General features: G+C 38.4%; 1 protein-coding gene across 4 annotated transcripts in view; it reads left to right on the top strand.

The window, feature by feature from the left end:
* PIK3C2G (phosphatidylinositol-4-phosphate 3-kinase catalytic subunit type 2 gamma) overlaps window positions 1–18,878 on the top strand; it is a 424,274-nt gene extending 405,396 nt beyond the window's left edge. For all 4 annotated transcript variants that reach the window (XM_050750052.1, XM_050750054.1, XM_050750055.1 and 1 more), the window contains 2 exons: window positions 10,875–11,000; window positions 18,465–18,878. In XM_050750052.1, the coding sequence (XP_050606009.1) occupies window positions 10,875–11,000; window positions 18,465–18,617 (279 nt within the window). In that variant the 3' untranslated portion in view covers window positions 18,618–18,878. The remainder of the gene's footprint in view (window positions 1–10,874; window positions 11,001–18,464) is intronic.
* The last annotated feature ends 351 nt before the right edge of the window (window positions 18,879–19,229 follow it).

The following is a 19,229-nucleotide window of genomic DNA, read 5'->3' on the forward strand; positions in this document are numbered from 1 at the left end:
TTACAATAAGAAATGTTGCAATAGATAAGAGAAACTACTTCAGTGAAATATTTGTTTTTATATTGCATTACAAATGATGATTCAACAAATAACTCTGAAGTACTTTCAAAGAGCTAAATAGTATTAATACATATCTCATTCACTCAGTCATTTAATAACATTTCATATCCACCCTCTACCAAGCACTGTGTTAAGGAGAGGACTTGCTATAAAAGAAAGGAACATTATGAAGGGAAGGCATGACTATGAAAGTAAAGAATAAGATGAAGGGGGCTAGGTGTGGTGGCTCATGCCTGTAATCCCAGCACTTTGGGAGGCCGAGGCGGGCGGATCACTTGAGGTCAGGAATTTGACACCAACCTGGCCAACATGGTGAAACCCTGTCTCTATTAAAAATACAATAAATTAGCCAGGCATAGTGACTCATGCCTGTAGTTTCAGCTACTCAGGAGGCTGAGGCAGGAGAATCACTCAAACCTGGGAGACGGAGGTTGCAGTGAGCCAAGACCATACCACGGCACTCCAGCCTGGGTAATACAGTGGGACTTTGTCTCAAAAACAAAATAAGCAAAAACAAAAGAATAAAATGAAAGGAAACCTGGTTCCAAGCAAAAATTCTTAAATTTTAATTGAAGATTCCGAAATATATTGACAGCTTAGAAAGAAGGATCTAGGATGGGGTTAGGGTAGTAGGGTAGTGAATAACCAATGGAGCAAAGCCCCAAGGGAATGTGGAGTCAGGGAAGAAGTGGAACAAAACATAGACCTTCCCTTTAAATAATGTTATATCTCATAAGGAAGATGACATACATATAAAACTATTTTTAAAACATTGAGAAATTATATTTTAACAGCAAATCTAGAATATATAAAATTCACAGTTGGTATGAGCAAAAAGAATTAAAGTTAGATGACTTCATATTACCTTCTGAGCACAGTAATATTATTAGCTGGAACTCTAAAAGAAAAGAGCACTGCTACTTTATTTCAACCTACCATGAGTAAGGAAGTCCTCTAGATGACATAAGGAAACTTCTCATTGTTTAGATTGAGGGTCAGACTGAGAATTCTGTATCTCTAACCCTAATCATTCTTCAGGGGAGTGTTAAGTCTTTATGAAGGTCTAAAATGCAGCCAGAGTTTTTAAAAAAAAAATCGCAGGGTAAGACATTTAGAAAAGTAGGGATTATTTAATCATTTCGAAGTAAAATTTAATTTGCATAATCATAAGGGCAAAGGATGAAATGAGAAGTATTGATGAGGAGACAGCTAGTGATTTCTTTGATAAATTATTTGAGACCTTTAAGGAAGAAGATATGATGCTAGTAAGAAGAAAAACATATTAGTGTTGATGAGACAGCAACATTGGGGGAAGAGAAGTTTCTCTTAAAGATTTGAAAAATCAATGTCTGTGTTATTATTATTATTTTTTTTTTTTTTTTTTTTTTTTTTTTTTGAGACGGGGTCTCGCTCTGTCGCCCAGGCTGGAGTGTAGTGGCCGGATCTCAGCTCACTGCAAGCTCCGCCTCCCGGGTTCGGGCCATTCTCCTGTCTCAGCCTCCTGAGTAGCTGGGACTACAGGCGCCCGCCACCTCGCCCGGCTAGTTTTTTGTATTTTTTAGTAGAGACGGGGTTTCACCGTGTTAGCCAGGATGGTCTCGATCTCCTGACCTAGTGATCCACCCGTCTCGGCCTCCCAAAGTGCTGGGATTACAGGCTTGAGCCACCGCGCCCGGCCAATGTCTGTGTTTAAAGCTGTTAAAGGACAAACTAAGCCTACTGCTTGCATCTAATGCACCCTCAACTTCGACTAAAACCTGTGCTGTTCTATCATTCTAAAAACTTCACAATATTCAAGGACCTCGTCAGACACTAATAACTTGGAAATAGAAGCCCCAACCTTGAGTGTTACCTAATGCTGAGAAAAGGCTCTACACAAATGGATTTTCTTCTTCTGTAATGTGGAGTTTATTCTTCATACAGTGGGGAATCTTTGAATGTTTACAGAAGGAAAGGGACATGATCAAAACAGTCTTATGGGAAGATTCAATACACCAGTGGTATACAGAATGAAGGAAGGAAAAGGGTGGGAAATTAGAAAATTAAAAAGTATTAAAATCCAGTTATAATAAGTCAGGGAATAAAGATATGTGGTGGCGGATGAACCAAAGCAAAAAAGAAGTGTTCGATCTTGGTACATAGTGATTTTGAAAATCAAGGATGAGGGGGGCACCAGGAAAACTGGGTAGCAGTACTAACAAAGTCTAATTTGTTGGGAAAATCTGTTTTGGAACAGTGAGGAGGAATAGAATATAGATCCAGGTTGAAGTTTATTGAGTGTAAGAATGCTAAGAAGACATCCAGATGGAAATATTCACAGATCTCTAGGTTGGGATCCTAGGGATCAACTAGAGATTCTTATTTGGGAGTCATCTACATCAGTGTTCCCCATTGGGGTTAGTTTTGTATCCTGGGTGACATTTAACGATGTTTGAGGACATTTTCAGTTGTCACGACTGGGAGGATGATGGTATTGGCATCTAGTAGATAGAGGCCAGAGATACTGTGAAAACATCCTACGATGCACAGAATAGCTCCCTGCAACAAAGAATTAAAAGAATTATCTGTCCCAAAGTGTCAGTAGTGCCAAGATTGAAAAAGCCTGCTCTACATAAATGTCATAATACATTGGAGATACCTTATCCAATCAGTGCCTACAGTATATTCATGTTTAATTCCTAGGAAATAAAAATAATATCAATGTTTATTCAGTCTTACTACTTAAGCATTGTTCTCACATTACATGGTATATTATTTAATCTTTAAAATCCTATGAGATATGCATTATTTTTATCCTCATTTAGCATATGAGGAAACATCCACTGAAAAGTTAAGATACCTGCTGTATTAGGGTTCACCAGAAAAACAGAACCAATAATAAGTATAGATATGGATACAGATGGAGATATAGAAAACAGATATGGATACAGACATAGTCATAAGCATCAATATAGACATAAAGAGATTGATCATGAAGAATTGGCTTATGGACGTATGGAGATGGAACAGTCGCACTATCAGCTGTCCACAAACTGAAGATCCACGAAAACTGGTGGTGTAGATCCAGTCAAAATCTGAAGGACTAAGAACCAGGAGTACAAATGGTGTTAAGTCCCAGAGGACCAGAAGAGAATGATGTCCCAGCTGAAACAGGAAGAAAGAACAAATTATCTTTTTCTCACTTTTTTATTCTATTCAGGCTTTGATGCATTAGATAATGCCCGTCTGCCCTGGGGATGACAATCTACTTTACTGAGTCTCTGGATTCAAATGCTGATCTCTTTTGGAAACCCCCTCACAGACACACCCTGTGTTTAACCTGATATCTGAAATAATATTTAACCTGATATCTGGGCATCCTGTAAACTAGTAGAGCTGACACATTAACCATCACAAGTTCACTCCTTGTCAACTTGCCACTCATATATATCTCCTTAACAGTACTTACTCTCCAAATAAAGACAATAATGTCATAATTCTGCCAAACACGATACAGCTCTGCTCCATACAACCAAAAACATGCTAATGCCATCCTCAGAAAAAGAGGTAAAGTCCTTGAGTGATGTTTACTCTTCTCCTTGATGTTCCATAGTTTATATACTATGATGTAAAATTAATAATGCTTAAATATTATGATACTAATATAAAGTATGATGTAATAACATAAAAATCCATACATAAACACATGTTACATGATAAGAGAATAAAAGAGGGAAGAAAGCAAAGATACTTGCTATACGTACATACGAAGTGTTCATTACAAAATAAGGAGTAAATACTCATGATACCTAAAATATTCATTTCTATAACTGGTCACATTTTCGTAGTTGATATTTAACCTACTTCCATCCTTTATTCTATTTGTCTTCAGCATATACCTCTGCTGGTCATGTTTCTTTACCTGGTGGGGTAACCCAAACCTTCATGATGGGTCTGGGCCATTAGTGATCCTGCCCGGAGTGGGTCATTGCAGTATTCTGTTGACCTTAATTGCAGGGCATGGTAATACTAAGAGTTGCCCTAAGTGATCGCCTGCACTCCAGTATTCTTCCTTAATTCCATTATGGAGTAGTAGTCCAATTTGCCCTTGTTAGTCAGGATCAATCACTCTAGCCAGACTGTAACTGCCTTTTTGCCTGGTGGTTCAGAGGCATGCGGAGCTCAGAGTGGCTGAGTAGAAGTCTTAACATTCAATGCAATGCAATCGTTGTTGTGCCTCCCAGTGGAAACATTCCTCTCTGTTTTTATGATTCGGTTTAGAGGAACTAAGATCTCTAGGCTGGTAAAGTATAATGCTGTAGGAACAGGAAACAAAAATTTGCTTGTTATTCACTGGGCATAATAGTGTGTGGTGCCATTCCCATTTCCATCCCTTTATTCCTGTATCTGTGAATCTTGGCTATCAGAGAAATAGCACCATATATTGGATGCTGGTTCAGAGCATACACAGCCTTTTGGAGAATCTTGTTGCAGCCTAGCAAGGTATCACCACCTAGCTTGAACTGTAACTGAGTCTTCAAAGGCCATTTCATCATTCTGTAGAGGGCAGATACTTCAGGAGGGAGGGGGAACATAGTGAGACCAGTGAAGTCCATGAACATGGGCCCATTGCCATACTCTTTTTGCTGTGATGTGAGTCCCATAATCATAAACAATGAGGTCCAGTGGTGGGGATCATGTTGATACATCCCTTCTAAGATAAAGGATAAGTTGTTGCAGCTGGCTTCTCCTACAGCCAAGAAAGAGGCACAATGTCTAGTGGGCCTATGGGATTTTGGAGGCAACATACTCCTCATGTGAAATACTGTGATGGATAAGGCATTCTACAAGTCCATGGACAGTAGTTCTGACAGAAACTGCACAAGGAAGGCAAATCTGTATTCACAGTATTTATTCCCGTAAGAAGAAACACCACTTTTTTCATGATGGAAGCAGTCCAATGTAATCAACCTGCCATCAGATAGCTTACTGGCATGGGGAATGATGCCATCTCAGGAAATGAGTGTCAATCTCTGCTGCTGACATTTTGGGCACTCAGCAGTGGCTGTAGCTGGGTCAGCCTTGATAAATAAAAGTCCCTGTTGCTGAGCTCAGGCAAAACCTCCACCCCTACCACCACAACCACTTTATTCATGAACCCACTGGGCAATGACAGGGGTGACAGGGGAAAGAGGCTAATGAGTATCCACAGAATGGCTCATCTTATCCACTTGATTATTAAAATTCTCTGATGAGGTCACCCTTCAGAGAGCATTCACATGGGACATGAATATCTTAACATTTTTGCCCATTTAGAGAGACCTATCCACATGCTTCCACCCCAATCTTCTTGTCACCAATTTTCCAATCACATTCTTTCTAAGTCCCTGATCACCCAGCCAGACCACTGGCTGTAATCCATGGATCACTACATAATTACATAACTGGCCATTTCTCCTTCCAAGCAAAGTGAACAAGCAGGTGCACTGCTTGAAATTCTGCCCACTGGGAGGATTTTCCTTCACCACTGTCCTTTAGGGATGTCCTAGAAAGGAGCTGTAGTGTTAAAACTGTCCACTTTCAGAAGGTGCCTGTATATCATGCAGAACTATCTGTAAACCAGGCCTCATCTTTCTTTCTCTTCCTGTCAACTGACCACAGGGAACTCTTCATGAGGCCATGGGTGCAGGCTGGAAGAAAGATGTCAGTGCAGCAGCAATGGAAACCGTGGGTACTTAGGCAACTTCTTCATGTAACTTATTGTGCCACGCCATCAAGGCCAGTTCAGGCCTGATTATGCATATACCAATTTCATTTGATGATGGAGTATTGTGATGCACACCCAGCTTTATGGCTTCATGAGTGAGATGACATCCAATTTGTGATGGGCAACTCAGGGCACCTGGCGACATGGTGGCCCACGGTTGAGCATTCAGTCACCACTAAGGCCTAGTAGCAGGTCAAGAGCTATTACTCAAAAGGAGACAGGTTATCTGCGTAAGATGGCAGGTCTTTGCTCCAAAATCTTAAGGGCCTGTGGTGAAATTCACCATAAGGACTTGCCAAAGGCGTCAAACATCATCTTTTCTGCCACTGACACTTTAAACAGCATTAGATCTACTGGATCATGTGGCAAAGCAGCTTGCACAGCAGCTTGGACTTGTTGCAGAACTTTTTCTTCTGAGTCCCACTCAAAACAAGTAGCTTTTCCAGTCACTCAGCAAACGGACCAGGTTAACACACCCAAATGAGGAGTATGTTGTCTCCAAAATCCCATAGGCCCACTAGGCATTGTGCCTCTTTCTTGGTTGTAGGAGAAGCCAGCTGCAACAACTTATCCTTTATCTTAAAAGGGATATATCAACATGCTCCACACCACTGGACCGCTAAAAATTTCCCTGAGATAGAAGTCCTCTGAAGTTTAGTCAGCTTTACTTTCCACCCTCTGACATGCAAAAGTCTCACAAATAAGTCTATAGTTAGCGTAATGTCATCAATGTAATGGACCAGTGTGTTATCATGTGAACTGAATTATGACATAGAGCTGGAGATTTGATGTCCCTCTGATGTAGGACAGTGAAGGTGACTTGCTGGTCTTGTCAGCTGAAAGCAAACTGCTTCTGGTGGTCTTTGTTTTTGTTTGTTTTGTTTTGTTTTGGAGATGGAATTTTGCTCTTGTTGCCCAGGCTGGAGTGCAATGGCACATCTCGGCTCACCACAACCTCTGCCTCCTGGGTTCAAGTGACTCTCCTGTCTCAGCCCCCAAGCAGCTGGGATTACAGGCATGTGCCACCACATCCAGCTAATGTTTTATTTTTGGTAGAGATGGGGTTTCTCCATGTTAGTCAGGCTGGTCTCGAACTCCTGACCTCAGGTGATCCCCCCCACCTGGGCCTCCCAAAGTGCTGGGATTACAGGCGTGAGTCACTGCACCCCTCGTTGTCTTTGTTAACAGGTATTGATACAAATAGCGTTTGCCAGGTCAATAGCTGCATACCAGGTATCAGGAGATGTCTTAATTTGTGTAAGCAGTGAAACCACATCTAGTATAGCAGCTGCAATTGGAGTTATCACTTGATTAAGCTGATGATAATCCACTCTCATTCTCCAAGATTCATCCGTATAGCCAAGTAGGCAAATTGAGTGGGGATGTGGTGGGATTCACCCCTAACCCCTGTGTCGTTCAAGTCCTTGATAGTTGTACTAATCTCTGAAATCCCCCCAGTGACATGGCTTTGGTTTATTATTTTCCTACATAGAGGCAACACTAGTGACTCCCACTTCACCTTTTTCACCATAATAGCCCTCACTTCACAGGTCAGGAAACCAATGTGAGGACTCTGCTAGCTGCTATGTTTATTCCAATTATGCCTTTCAGAATTGAAGAAGTAACCATAGGATGGGTTTGAGAACCCACAGGGCCCACTGTGAGACAGACATGAGCTAAAATTCTATTGATCACCTGACCTCTATAAGCCCCCTACTCTAACTGGTGGTCCACAGTGACATTTTGAGTCTCTTGAATTCAGTGTCAGTTCAGAGCCAGTGTCCAGTAGTTCCCAAAAGATCTGATTATATCCTTTCCCCTAGTGCACAGTTATCCTGGAAAAACCCATATGTCCCTTTGGATAAAGACTAACAGTATACATTTTGGATAGTATCCAAGAGTCCTTTCTCAAGGGGACCCAGTGTGTCCTTCATTCAAGGGTTTCTGGATCTGTAAGCTGACTCAAGTCTAGGAATTGAGAGGCCACAACTCTCTGTTTTTATGATTCAGATAAGATTTTATTCACTTGACCTAGATTTTTTTTTCTTACAAAAAAATCAAATAAGAATTTGTAGTCTTCCTATGGATTTCACTTCAAGGAACACATTAAAGCTAGCCTACGTCATGGGTCTACAGGAATCAGACTGTTCTAATAGCTGCTTTGACCCTGCAGTCCGCTATGGTAACCACACTCACCCTGACCTTAGCAGTTTAGCAAGGCAGCTTGGCCCCTGCCACACTGGGGTTTAATTACCCGCTTTGCATTTAAGTTTCCCAATTCGATGACTGCAGTTCCTACTATGAGGCTTGGCCTACAGAGAAGAGTGATCACAGAGCTTTTCAAGGATGCTGGGCCTCCCCTCACAAATTTATTTCTCACAGTGTTGTTGAAAATTGTGTCTTCTGATTACTCTCAGTGTGGGTGAGTAGGTTTTATATGATGGATCCACTCTCCCTATGCTTTTAATCCTTTCCACTACATTAAATCAAGGCAGGTCCAGCCTGTCCACCTTTTGGTCCATGTGTCAGCCAACCCAACACACTGTTAGAACCTTTTCTGATTCCCCAAGCTTCAACATTAAATGAAGAATCTCTGCTTAGTGAGCCCGGAACAACAAAAAAATTTAACTTAATACAACTTTATGTTCTTTTTACCATCGTTTCACACTCTTAGTATCCATTCCTACACCTGTTACCCAGATTTCTGTCTGTATGAATTAAAAAACTCTAGTAATTCTTTTGGAGTGTAGCACACATCGTCCTGGGTCATACTTTGAACCTCAACTTTAGGGGCCAGCTGAGATTTGAGTTTGGTTATGGGGCTAGGAGCAGAGAGAGATGAGAGATGGGGTAGAGGTAAAGGGTTTCTCAGGAGAATTAAAATTGTCTTGCATAGCAGCTGCCTCAGAGGAGACTATCTCTAGTTGCTTAGACAGTGCAGAGCTGATCCTCCCCGAGGGTGGAGATGAAGTAGAGAAGGAGATACCACTGGGGATAAGGAGGCCACTTCCACTAGAAAAGAAGATTCATCAGAATTTAGGAGCTCCATGTCCCAAATTTGATCAGCGACTTTCTACACAACCGCCATCCCAACTTACAGAATCTCATCAATGCTTCACTTTAACAGTTACTGTTAAACAGTAACACTTTAACAGGAGACACTTCCTGAAGCTTGGAGTTCAACTTGCATTGTAATTAAACCAGTGTCAAGCTGAGATTCTGCATTTGGTGTTAAGCAATCTCAGCCCTACAGTACAGGAGATAAGGGTCTCCTTCAGGGCACACATAGAAGTTTTAGGTCATTTATGCAGTGCTTGAGCCACATAACACCCTTACAGACAAACCTAGAAATAATGTTTAACCAGATACCTGGGCATCCCATGACCCAGCCATATTGACACACAAAACTAACCATCACACCTGCCTAAAGCCACATAGCTGGCAAATTTGGGGGCCCAGATTTGCAATCAGAAAATCCATTTCCAGAAACACGTTTTACCCACTAAATTGCAGTATCTAGGGATTATAGGCAGGATATCCTCAAATTCCAAGACAGATAAGACAGAGAGTTAAACAGAGCAGAAACACTTTTACCACTTCATTCTTCTCACCAAAAAAAAAATCTACTCCCAAATATTAATAGCAACTTCTTTCTGTGTCACTGAAGATTTCATTATACCATTGATAGATTTCAGTGCTTCCCCTCCTGGGGAAGGATATCAAATGGCAGAGGTATACCTTGAGCTCCACTAAAGTACCAGTCCTCATTCTTAACATTGACAAATGAGTGTATCCAGATATATTTTATCTTATTTGTTAATAACTATAATAAAAACCCAAACTCCCAATGATATAATTTTTAATGTGTCATTTAGAACTGAATAAAATTTAGTCCTGTAATAATATATATCATATTTTCTTGCTTTACTATATGCTTTTGTGAGTTCTGAAGAAAGATGTGAAATTAAAGCTAATGGAGCTGAGTGTGGGGGTGCACTGGCTTTTCACATGTGAACATCTCTGTATTTCAGAACATTAAAATATATTTCTTTAAAATTAGATTTAATAGAATTAGTAAACAAAACAAGCACTTAATCCCTCAAGTTTTATTTTTAAATCATCTACTTTAAATATAAATTATACAAATATTTCTTATTTTATAAAACTAGACATTCAGAGTTTTAGTACCATTTACTCTACAGTTGGTCAAGATCACAAAGGTAAAATCCATTTTTTTCAAGTATGATGGTTTCCAGATTTTTGAAACAGGGGAGTCGTTCTTCAAATGATCTATTTCGAAATTAACATATCCATAACAGATTTGAAGGCAAGATGGAAAAGGTGGAAACAAGTTCTGAAGCCAGGATGAGTAGCTGAGGAGGAGAGAGTTTAAGGAAGAACTGGGGAGTGGAGGTCCGGAGATCCACCCATTCAGCCATGCTATTCAGACAACTTCTTAGGCAACTTTTGGAGCACCATAGACCACAATTTAAAAGAGATTATCCAACATAATTTAGTGTAATTTAGATCATAAAATTATTATCATTTTTAAATCTTGTCAGTTTATTAAAGTTATAGCTCTAATTAATATTTTAACTATATTTTATTTTAAAATGTGATATTGCATAATATACATATACATATTATTAAATGTTACATCTCATTTTATATGTCAAACTTGAATTTTTAATTTTCAAAAGTGGTGTACAGCATCCTGAGGCACTTATATTTTTGTCTCTGCTTGTGGCTAATATTTATCTCTTTACCATATCTGTCAAAATGAAAATTTAGATTTTACAGCAAAAAATTAAAGTAAATTATATGTACTGGACTTTAAATATAGTTGTCTGACACAACACTTAAGATGGCCAGCTTTACTCTTTTAAACTGTAGTTTAGAATTATCTTTGAGCATTGATGAATTTCTTTTTGATTTTCTCTTATTTTCAGATCAACAAAATGACTGTAATAAATCCTGATCCTGCCTTTGGTCTGGATATTTAGTAGCTCTGTATTTGTTTTCTTTGATAGCAACATGCATTAATATTTATAACCGTTTTCCTTTGCAGCATCTCCCAGATGGCTCTGCACCCAGTGCACATGTTGAATTTTATCTTTTACCATATCCCAGTGAAGTTCGTAGGAGGAAAACAAAATCTGTTCCAAAATGTACAGACCCCACTTACAATGAAATTGTAAGTATGAGTCATCTTTTGTCCAGTCATTTTGTATTTTTCTTACCTTTTTTCAGTTTAACAACCAAATATGGAAAATTTGCAGTAATTGGCAGCATTATTTCATGAAGGAAAGATATTTTCCGAAATAGTCGCAGTATGCTTATCACTCTTCTAGATGCTATGGGCACTGGAAAATACAGATACTGCTTTCAAAGCTCTTATAAACCAATTTGCAAGTTGTGGCTAACCTCCAGCAAGAGCCCAAGACTTGTTTTGCATACTAACATTATTCCTGACTTCATCTTATTTTCTCTAACCTTATTCTCCTTTACCTGATTTTCCTTACCTAATAATTTTATCATATACTACCTTGGGTATAACAGTAAATCTCATAAAATCCCTTTTGAAAAACTAAAAAATAAATACAAAATACAAATGGAAGTTAATGTATATTATAAATAGCTCTCTAATTTATTTGTAATGTGCAATTTGAACATTCAACTCCCTAACTTCTTTCTAAGGCAAGCCTCTACATTTATTCTCTTGATTCCATCCTTTCCCATCTCCTCTGCACCTTGCTCAGCTCCTTATTTGTGTTCCTTTTCTTATGGCTGTCTCATCCACAGGATCCTGCACTCAGAAATACTAAAAAACAAAAACAAAAAACTCCCCAACTCCGGCTTGCTAAGCAAATTTTCTTTCCCTCCCTATCACCTCCAAACTTTTCCAAAATTAACCTACATGACCTGCTTTCCCTTCATCTCTCCCTTTCACCCTTGAATGCTTTGCAGTGTGGATTCTGACCGTTATTGATAGGAGTCTATTGATGCCCCTTGAATAAAGTACTAACTGCCAAATCCAAAGAGCCCTCAGGCTCTCGTGCCTGGATCAGTTATACAGCAGCACTACTGTCCACACCCCCATTCCTGAAATCTCCCTTTCGCTTTTTGAGTTGTACCTTTTCTTAATTCTCTTCCGTTTTCACTAACTACTTTCTCATTTTCCTTCATTGTTATTCTTTCTCTTAAAATATTATTGTTTGCTGAAGTCACATGATCCACCCTCATCTCCTCTTCCTGTACATACTCCCACAATTATCTTATGGATCCACAAAGTTTTATCTATCACCTATAGGTAGGTTGCATCTGAATTGACTCCTAAAACCCTGGTTTCTGTCTCAAGCTTTTTTTTTTTTTTTGAGATGGAGCCCCTCACTCTGTGTCAAGCAGGCTGGAGTGTAGTGGTGCAATCTCAGCTCACCACAACCTCCACTTCCCAGGTTCAAGCAATTCTCCTGTTTCCGCCACCCAAGTAGCTGGGATTACAAGCTCCCACCACCACATCTGGCTAATTTTTGTATTTTTAGCAGAGACGGGGTTTTGCCATGTTGGTCAGGCTGGTCTCAAACTCCTGACCTCAGGTGATCCGCCCGCCTCAGCCTCCCAAAATGCTGGGATTACAGGCGTGAGCTACCACGCCCAGCCTCTCTTGCACTTCTACCTGATTACTGGAGAGCTCCATCTGAATGTCTCATAGGCACTTTTAGATCAGGTTTTCCTGCATTCATTCTTTCTTTTATAGATGGTACCTTTGGTGTCAAAACTAAGAAACTCTTTGCCTAGCACTGAGTCTCAAAGATTTTCTCTTACATTTTTTTCCAAAAATTGTATAGCTTTACATTTTACGTTTAAGTACATTATCCATTTTGAGTTAAATTTTTAATAAAATGTGATGTTTAAGTCAAGGCTCTTTATTTGCCCACTGTGGATACCAATTATTCCAGCACTATTTGTTGAAAAGGCAATTTTTCCTCCACTGAATTTCTTTTGTACCTTTGTCAAAAATCAGTGGGGAATATTTGTGTTCTTATACTCTTTTCGTTGCCCCATACTTAGCCATATTTTCTATCACACCATACAGCTTGTCATTCCCTGAATGGACGTTAGGATTTTGTGATAGAACTCATGCCACCATTCACCTCTCTCTGCCCTTCTCTGCCTGCTTTGAGACTGACCTCAGATGTGAACTCTGTGAACACTGTCACCTCGTGGATTCACACCACATTTATAATCCTTTCTTCAGTCCTACACAGTTTTTCTTCTAGTATATCATAAACTTCTCCAGGGCGGGGTAAATGTCTTATCCTTTTAATATTTTTAACACTTAGTTACCTCTAAAAAGATGTGTAATAAATATTCGGGGTAGTTTTATATGTGACACTTTTTGTGTGTGTGTGTATGTGTAAAATGCAAATACATGTATATACTGCATCTATAGAAAGAGATTCTCTAAACTAGTAAGGAAAAATATTTTCACACTATTATTTGTCATGATGTCAACAGTGAGAAGTGTACACCTCCCAACAATATATCACTGTTTCTCTTCATACTTTTTGAGTACAAGTCTCCATGCCTCACTATCAAGAAATTTCTCAGAACCTGTGCGAGGCGTGAGCATTTTCAGTATAAGAAAACATGTAATAACAAGAAACCATTAACAATTCAGAATAATTTAAATAAACTTGTGTTTTATTTCAAGCTTTACGTATTATAAGAAAACAGTAGTAAATATATATTCTTGGAAGATTACTTTATAATTCTTGGTGTGCATATAACTTTTCTGAGGGCTTGCAATAATCTAGGTCCTCACACATCCATACCCCACTGATTAAAAATCACTACAAATCTTTCTCAATTGATCTATACTTGTCGCATGAATAGACACTTTATACTTTGGACACATTTTAAATTGCTTCAAAAACCATGGCCCATGCATAGCCAATTCTAATCAGAACATAGTCCAATCAAGCAGAAATTTGAAGTAGTGTGTGCATAAGTGACGATTTTAGTAGTGTAGGCATTAGGACAGTAAGAGGTTTCTACATCATATAAACAATTCTAGCAACGAAGCTGGTTGAATTCCAAGAGCCAAAAGGAAAAAAAGGCCACAATGGCTAATTTAATTTTCTTCAGTCTGTGTCTGTATCAACACAACAAGAATATTTCTAAGAAATGCAAAGAAGCACACTAGATTTTAACTCTGATTTTACTTTCTCTTGCCCTCAGTAGTGATGTAGGACCCCATCTTTGTGTCAAATTCCTCAGTCTCTTGTGTGCAACCTCAAGAACACCTTAGTAGATGTCTTTCAATAAACCCAGTGCTGACTAGAGAGCCCAGTGAGTTATCACAGGGCATCTACCTTGTTTTAAACTTTTCCTCCGCTTCCGTCGCCTCGCCGAGTACTGCTGCATCAACCACTCACCACAGCTGGGATTTCTCAAACTGTAAAAGCCGTGTACTGTTCTGTGAAGTGGGAGAGGATGACCTCACTCTCCTCTTTATATAAATCTCTTAGAGGAGTACAAAGAAGATATTACATTGCATACCAATGTCTTACAAAGCCTTTTGTGAAAATAGTTCTTTTTATTTTTATTCCTATCCTCCTTTCTCTTTAATATCCAGAGATGAGAAAGGCTGGGTCGGGGACACAGACAAGTGACAGAGTCTCCACCCTTCACATACTGAGGCTTTGATGCAGGGCCAAGCTTGTCTATTTGACCCTTTGCAGAGTGAGCCCCATTAGGCTTCATCAGCAGTCTCCCTGAAAACCCCGGTCATTTACAAATCCCAGTGATAGGCACGGCTGGTCTCAAGATGGGGCTGGGGCTGGGGGTGTGAGTGCTCAGGGAACTGCCATACAGCTTGAAGAAGCAGAGCTGAGATTCCGGGCTCCAAAGCCTCTTTCCACGCCATTACTTTTGCCATCTTATTAAAAACCATCATTTTTCTCACAATTCATTAGAAATACAGAATTTCTACCCTATGACAAAATTACATGCTTATAATCAATATATTTTGTATATTGCAATCTTTTCTTATATATTATTCTGTTGTAAGGTATAAAGGGAAAATTAGAAAGAACAGAACAGGAACGTTCTATGCATTTTACATGCCTTAAAATATCCTGCAGAATATACAGTGATTACTTAGCACAATGCCCAGTATATGGCACACTCAGTAAGCTATAGTTATTATCTGTGTTATCATCTTATTGCAACTTCAACGTGATGAAAATTGTATTTGTAGGTGAAGACAATGTGACCCAGAAGTCACACAACTATATATTAAGCCCAGAACTGCCTGATTCCAAAGCTCATGGTTACCGCACTACACTATGCTGTGTTATTCCTACCTGTCTCCACCCACGGAGTACTCCTGTTCTCACTTTTGAACTCTTTCTTTCATTATCCTGCCTCCTCTACCACTTCCCACAAGCACTAGAGACACTTCAATTCCTATCTTATTGTTCTCTCATTTCAATCATGAAAATACACGTTAGAATTATTTACTAGACCCTTGTGTCAACTAATGTTCAGTACATTCTTGGAATGTTCCGTATATGTTAATAGATATGAATTACCTTAAGTGTTTTCTATTAGACGTAATAATTCCAAACCCACACATTTAGTTATTTGTCAGAAGGTAGTAAAGACTTAGCTCATGCCTATAGGTAAAAATTATTAGAAAGAGAAATTAAAAGAGCTATTTATTTTTGGTTCTGAGTATGTACCAGAACCATTTTTTTTTTTTGGTTCTGAGTATGCAGAATATATATTAAATCCTTTGACAAAAGGTCTCAAAGAATATAATCATCTCTGTACTTTGCTAACATTAGCCACTAATTATTCTTTGCTCAGTTAAAAAGAGTACTTACTATTTAACAACATTATGGATGCGCCAAAGCAATTAGAATAAATATTTATCAACTATAATGTGTAATGATTACATGTTTATAAAACTTCAGTCACTTTTAAGAAAGTAACTTTTCTTAATAAAACCAAGGGAAAAAATATATTAAGTAATAAAAACTTTGGAAGTTCAAATGTTTGTATTTTAACCAGGAAAGCAATTAATTCCTAAAGTCACTTCTTGAAGCTTTTAGCTTGCTAAATACCTGGGAGACTCAATTCTGTCTGGAAGGGTTTTCTCCAGTCAATTGATGCAAAATATTAAGAAACAACTGTTCCTTTTTGTGTATTTGATGGATCTTTTTCAGCTATAATTTACTGGTGTCTAATATGTTCCAGGCTTTGTAGCAGGCCTTATATTCATTATCTCATTTCTTCCTCCCTATAATGCTAAAAGGTAAGGATTATTATCATCATTATGCAAATGAGAAAACACACAGTTGACAACAGATTCATGAAAATATAAATTATTGATATGTTTTTTAAAAACTTACAATTTATGACTTATTCATACAATTCACAGAGTCCTTAGCCAGACGTCCCCATTTTTCTGCATCATATACAGTCACACTTTGAGGGTTCCTTTCTCTGTCTTCTCTGTAAAGTAAGAGAGGAGTGGCCGGGCGCGGTGGCTCAAGCCTGTAATCCCAGCACTTTGGGAGGCCGAGATGGGCGGATCACGAGGTCAGGAGATCGAGACCATCCTGGCTAACCCGGTGAAACCCCGTCTCTACTAAAAATACAAGAAAATTAGCCGGGTGAGGTGGCGGGCGCCTGTAGTCCCAGCTACTTGGGAGGCTGAGGCAGGAGAATGGCGTGAAACCGGCGGGGTGGAGCTTGCAGTGAGCCGAGATCGAGCGCCACTGCACTCCAGCCTGGGGCACAGCAAGACTCCGTCTCAAAAAAAAAAAAAAAAAAAAAAAAAAAAAGAGGAGTTCATCAGCTGAACATGATGCAGGAAGAAAAATGGAGAATAGTTCAGACAGTTCAAAATAGCCACTTAGAGAAAAGGAAAAGGAGTTTACTCGGAAGTCCTGGAAAGATTTCCAGGCAGCATTGGGTGTCCAGTTGTTAAAAAACATGAATTACAGTGGTAGGGTTCTGAGATTTTTTTAAGGCAACTCTTAAAATCCTTTATTATCCCAGGAAAACTCAATAGGTGAAATGGAATAATGTGAATGAGCAACACTAGAAAACTAAACCGTAATCTCCTGTATGGAATGAGAGTAGAGGTAGCCAAGAGCACACACATGGATCAGGGTAGACCGCATTCGCATATCAGATTGTATCTCATGCCCTTTGATTGAACTTATTTACTTGTTAAGTGAATCATTATTCAGAGCCACTAGCAGATTGATCTGGAACTGAATTTCACTGATAATGTAATGAAAGGTAGGCCTATGCTGTGCAAAGTACTGGAAACTGAATCCGTGCCCACAGGGGAGGCCGCCCAGTGAACTCAGAGGGCTGCCCTCTGAAGTCGTCTCCTCTGCTTCTTGTTGGCATATATTGAGAAAGTTTCTATCTTGTGACTTGCCTGTAAAAAGCAAGCAAGTTTGCAGCAGTATATGAAATTCCTTTTCTAAATGTGTTCTAAGACATTTCCCTGGTAACCATGCCAGATTTCCACTCAGCTCTCTCCTCCTTTCATGATAAATAACTAATTTCTTTGCAGTAATATACCTTTACGTTGCTTTACCACTGCGGGTTGCCGATGGACCTGTAACTCACTTCCTGCACGTTATGAAAGGACAGCTGAACAGATCCCTTCTGAAAAAAAAAAGTCACAAAAAAAGAACAAGACATGAAACTGTATATAAAGCATAATTACAAGTCAGATTCTGAATCAGTGATTATATATAGAAAACAAAAAGAACATCAAAATGTTAACTGTAATTATCTCCCAATGGTGAAAATTCCAATATTTTCTTCCTTTTTGGTATTTTTTGTTTGTTTGTTTCATACAGATTTTATTTAATGAACATGTATTTTCATAATTTAAAAATTAGCAATTTTGAATAAATAACCATAGTATTACTTCTGCACATGTACAAGAAAATATCATTGTGCTGCATTTAAGTAGCAAAGGGAAATCATAGAAATTGGTCTGTTTTATGGTCACAAAGATGGGAAGCATAAAGACTGGGGATTCCAAAAGAGGGAAGAAGGAAGAAGGAGACCAAGGGTGGAAAAACTACCTATTAGGGGCTATGTTCACTACTTGGGTAATGTGATCATTAGAAGCCCAAACCACAGCATCACGCAGTATACCCCTGGTACAAACCTGCACGTCTATTCCCCTGAATCTAAAATTGAAAAAAAAAATTGGTCTGTTTTTCCTCAGTAACCTTCAACACAGAAGAATGATGTTCTTTTTTTATTTTTATGAATACATAATAGCTGTACATTTACAGGATATAGAAGGTAAAGAATATTTAAATTTCTTCCTAGAGAGTAATTTGCCATCTTTCTAAATATAGAGTGGGCAATTCTTAGTAGAATCAGTAAATTCTAGGATTCTTACAAAAATAGCCTGTCATTAAACTCTGTTATGTTAGCAGAACCTTTAGCTTTTCAGAATAAAAGTTAGAAATAAAAGAGTCTGACATTAACCTATCTATGCCAGGGTACAAGATATTAGCAGCTAATTTTTTTTTTATTAAAAGCAATACTCAAAAAAGAGATGTATTTAAGCATTTCTGAATTATATCTTCAATATTTTCTCTCTTTTTAGGTAGTATATGATGAAGTCACAGAGCTCCAAGGACATGTCTTAATGCTTATTGTGAAGAGTAAAACTGTGTTTGTGGGAGCAATTAACATCCAACTCTGTAGTGTCCCACTCGATGAAGAAAAATGGTACCCATTAGGAAACAGTATAATTTGACCATTGCTATGAACATATGCATTATTCATTAACTACTGGTATTTTTTTCCACTTCTGGGCCTCTGAATCTCGTAAGTAAGGCATCTTTGTTGTCAAAGATAGCACAGGGTATTAAGGACACCAAAAAAATCAGAATTAGTTTTTTGTGTTGTTTATTTTCTACCTGTGCTTTCATTGCTTTTTCCATAATCTTTTCTCCTTCAGTGGAGTACTGATTGCATGAAATTTGATGTGTAAAATAATAAAAGACCTTTATTAAATGATTTTAATATATTTTAAATTAAACATAGGTTTACATTTGTTTTAATTGTGTGCCTACAGTTAAAAGCAGTATTTCTAATGTATTTTATAAGAAATACAATCATATAAATAAACCTCATCAATTAATTCAAGATCTAGGTATACCTGTAATCTATTTTTAAAATTTAAATTATATATACCTATAGACCTACTCATAATCTTACTTATTGAGGGAATTGGTATATTTCAGCAGAATGCTGTATTATTTTCTGTCAGAAAACCAAAACATAAATCCCGAAATCCTTAAATTCAACTGTTGGCAAAAACTTCTTTGTAGTTTTTCACCCTCTTCACCACCAATCAATTCATTGT

This window comes from Macaca thibetana, chromosome 11 (assembly GCF_024542745.1).
Source record: "Macaca thibetana thibetana isolate TM-01 chromosome 11, ASM2454274v1, whole genome shotgun sequence".
Classification (NCBI taxonomy): Eukaryota; Metazoa; Chordata; class Mammalia; order Primates; family Cercopithecidae; genus Macaca; species Macaca thibetana.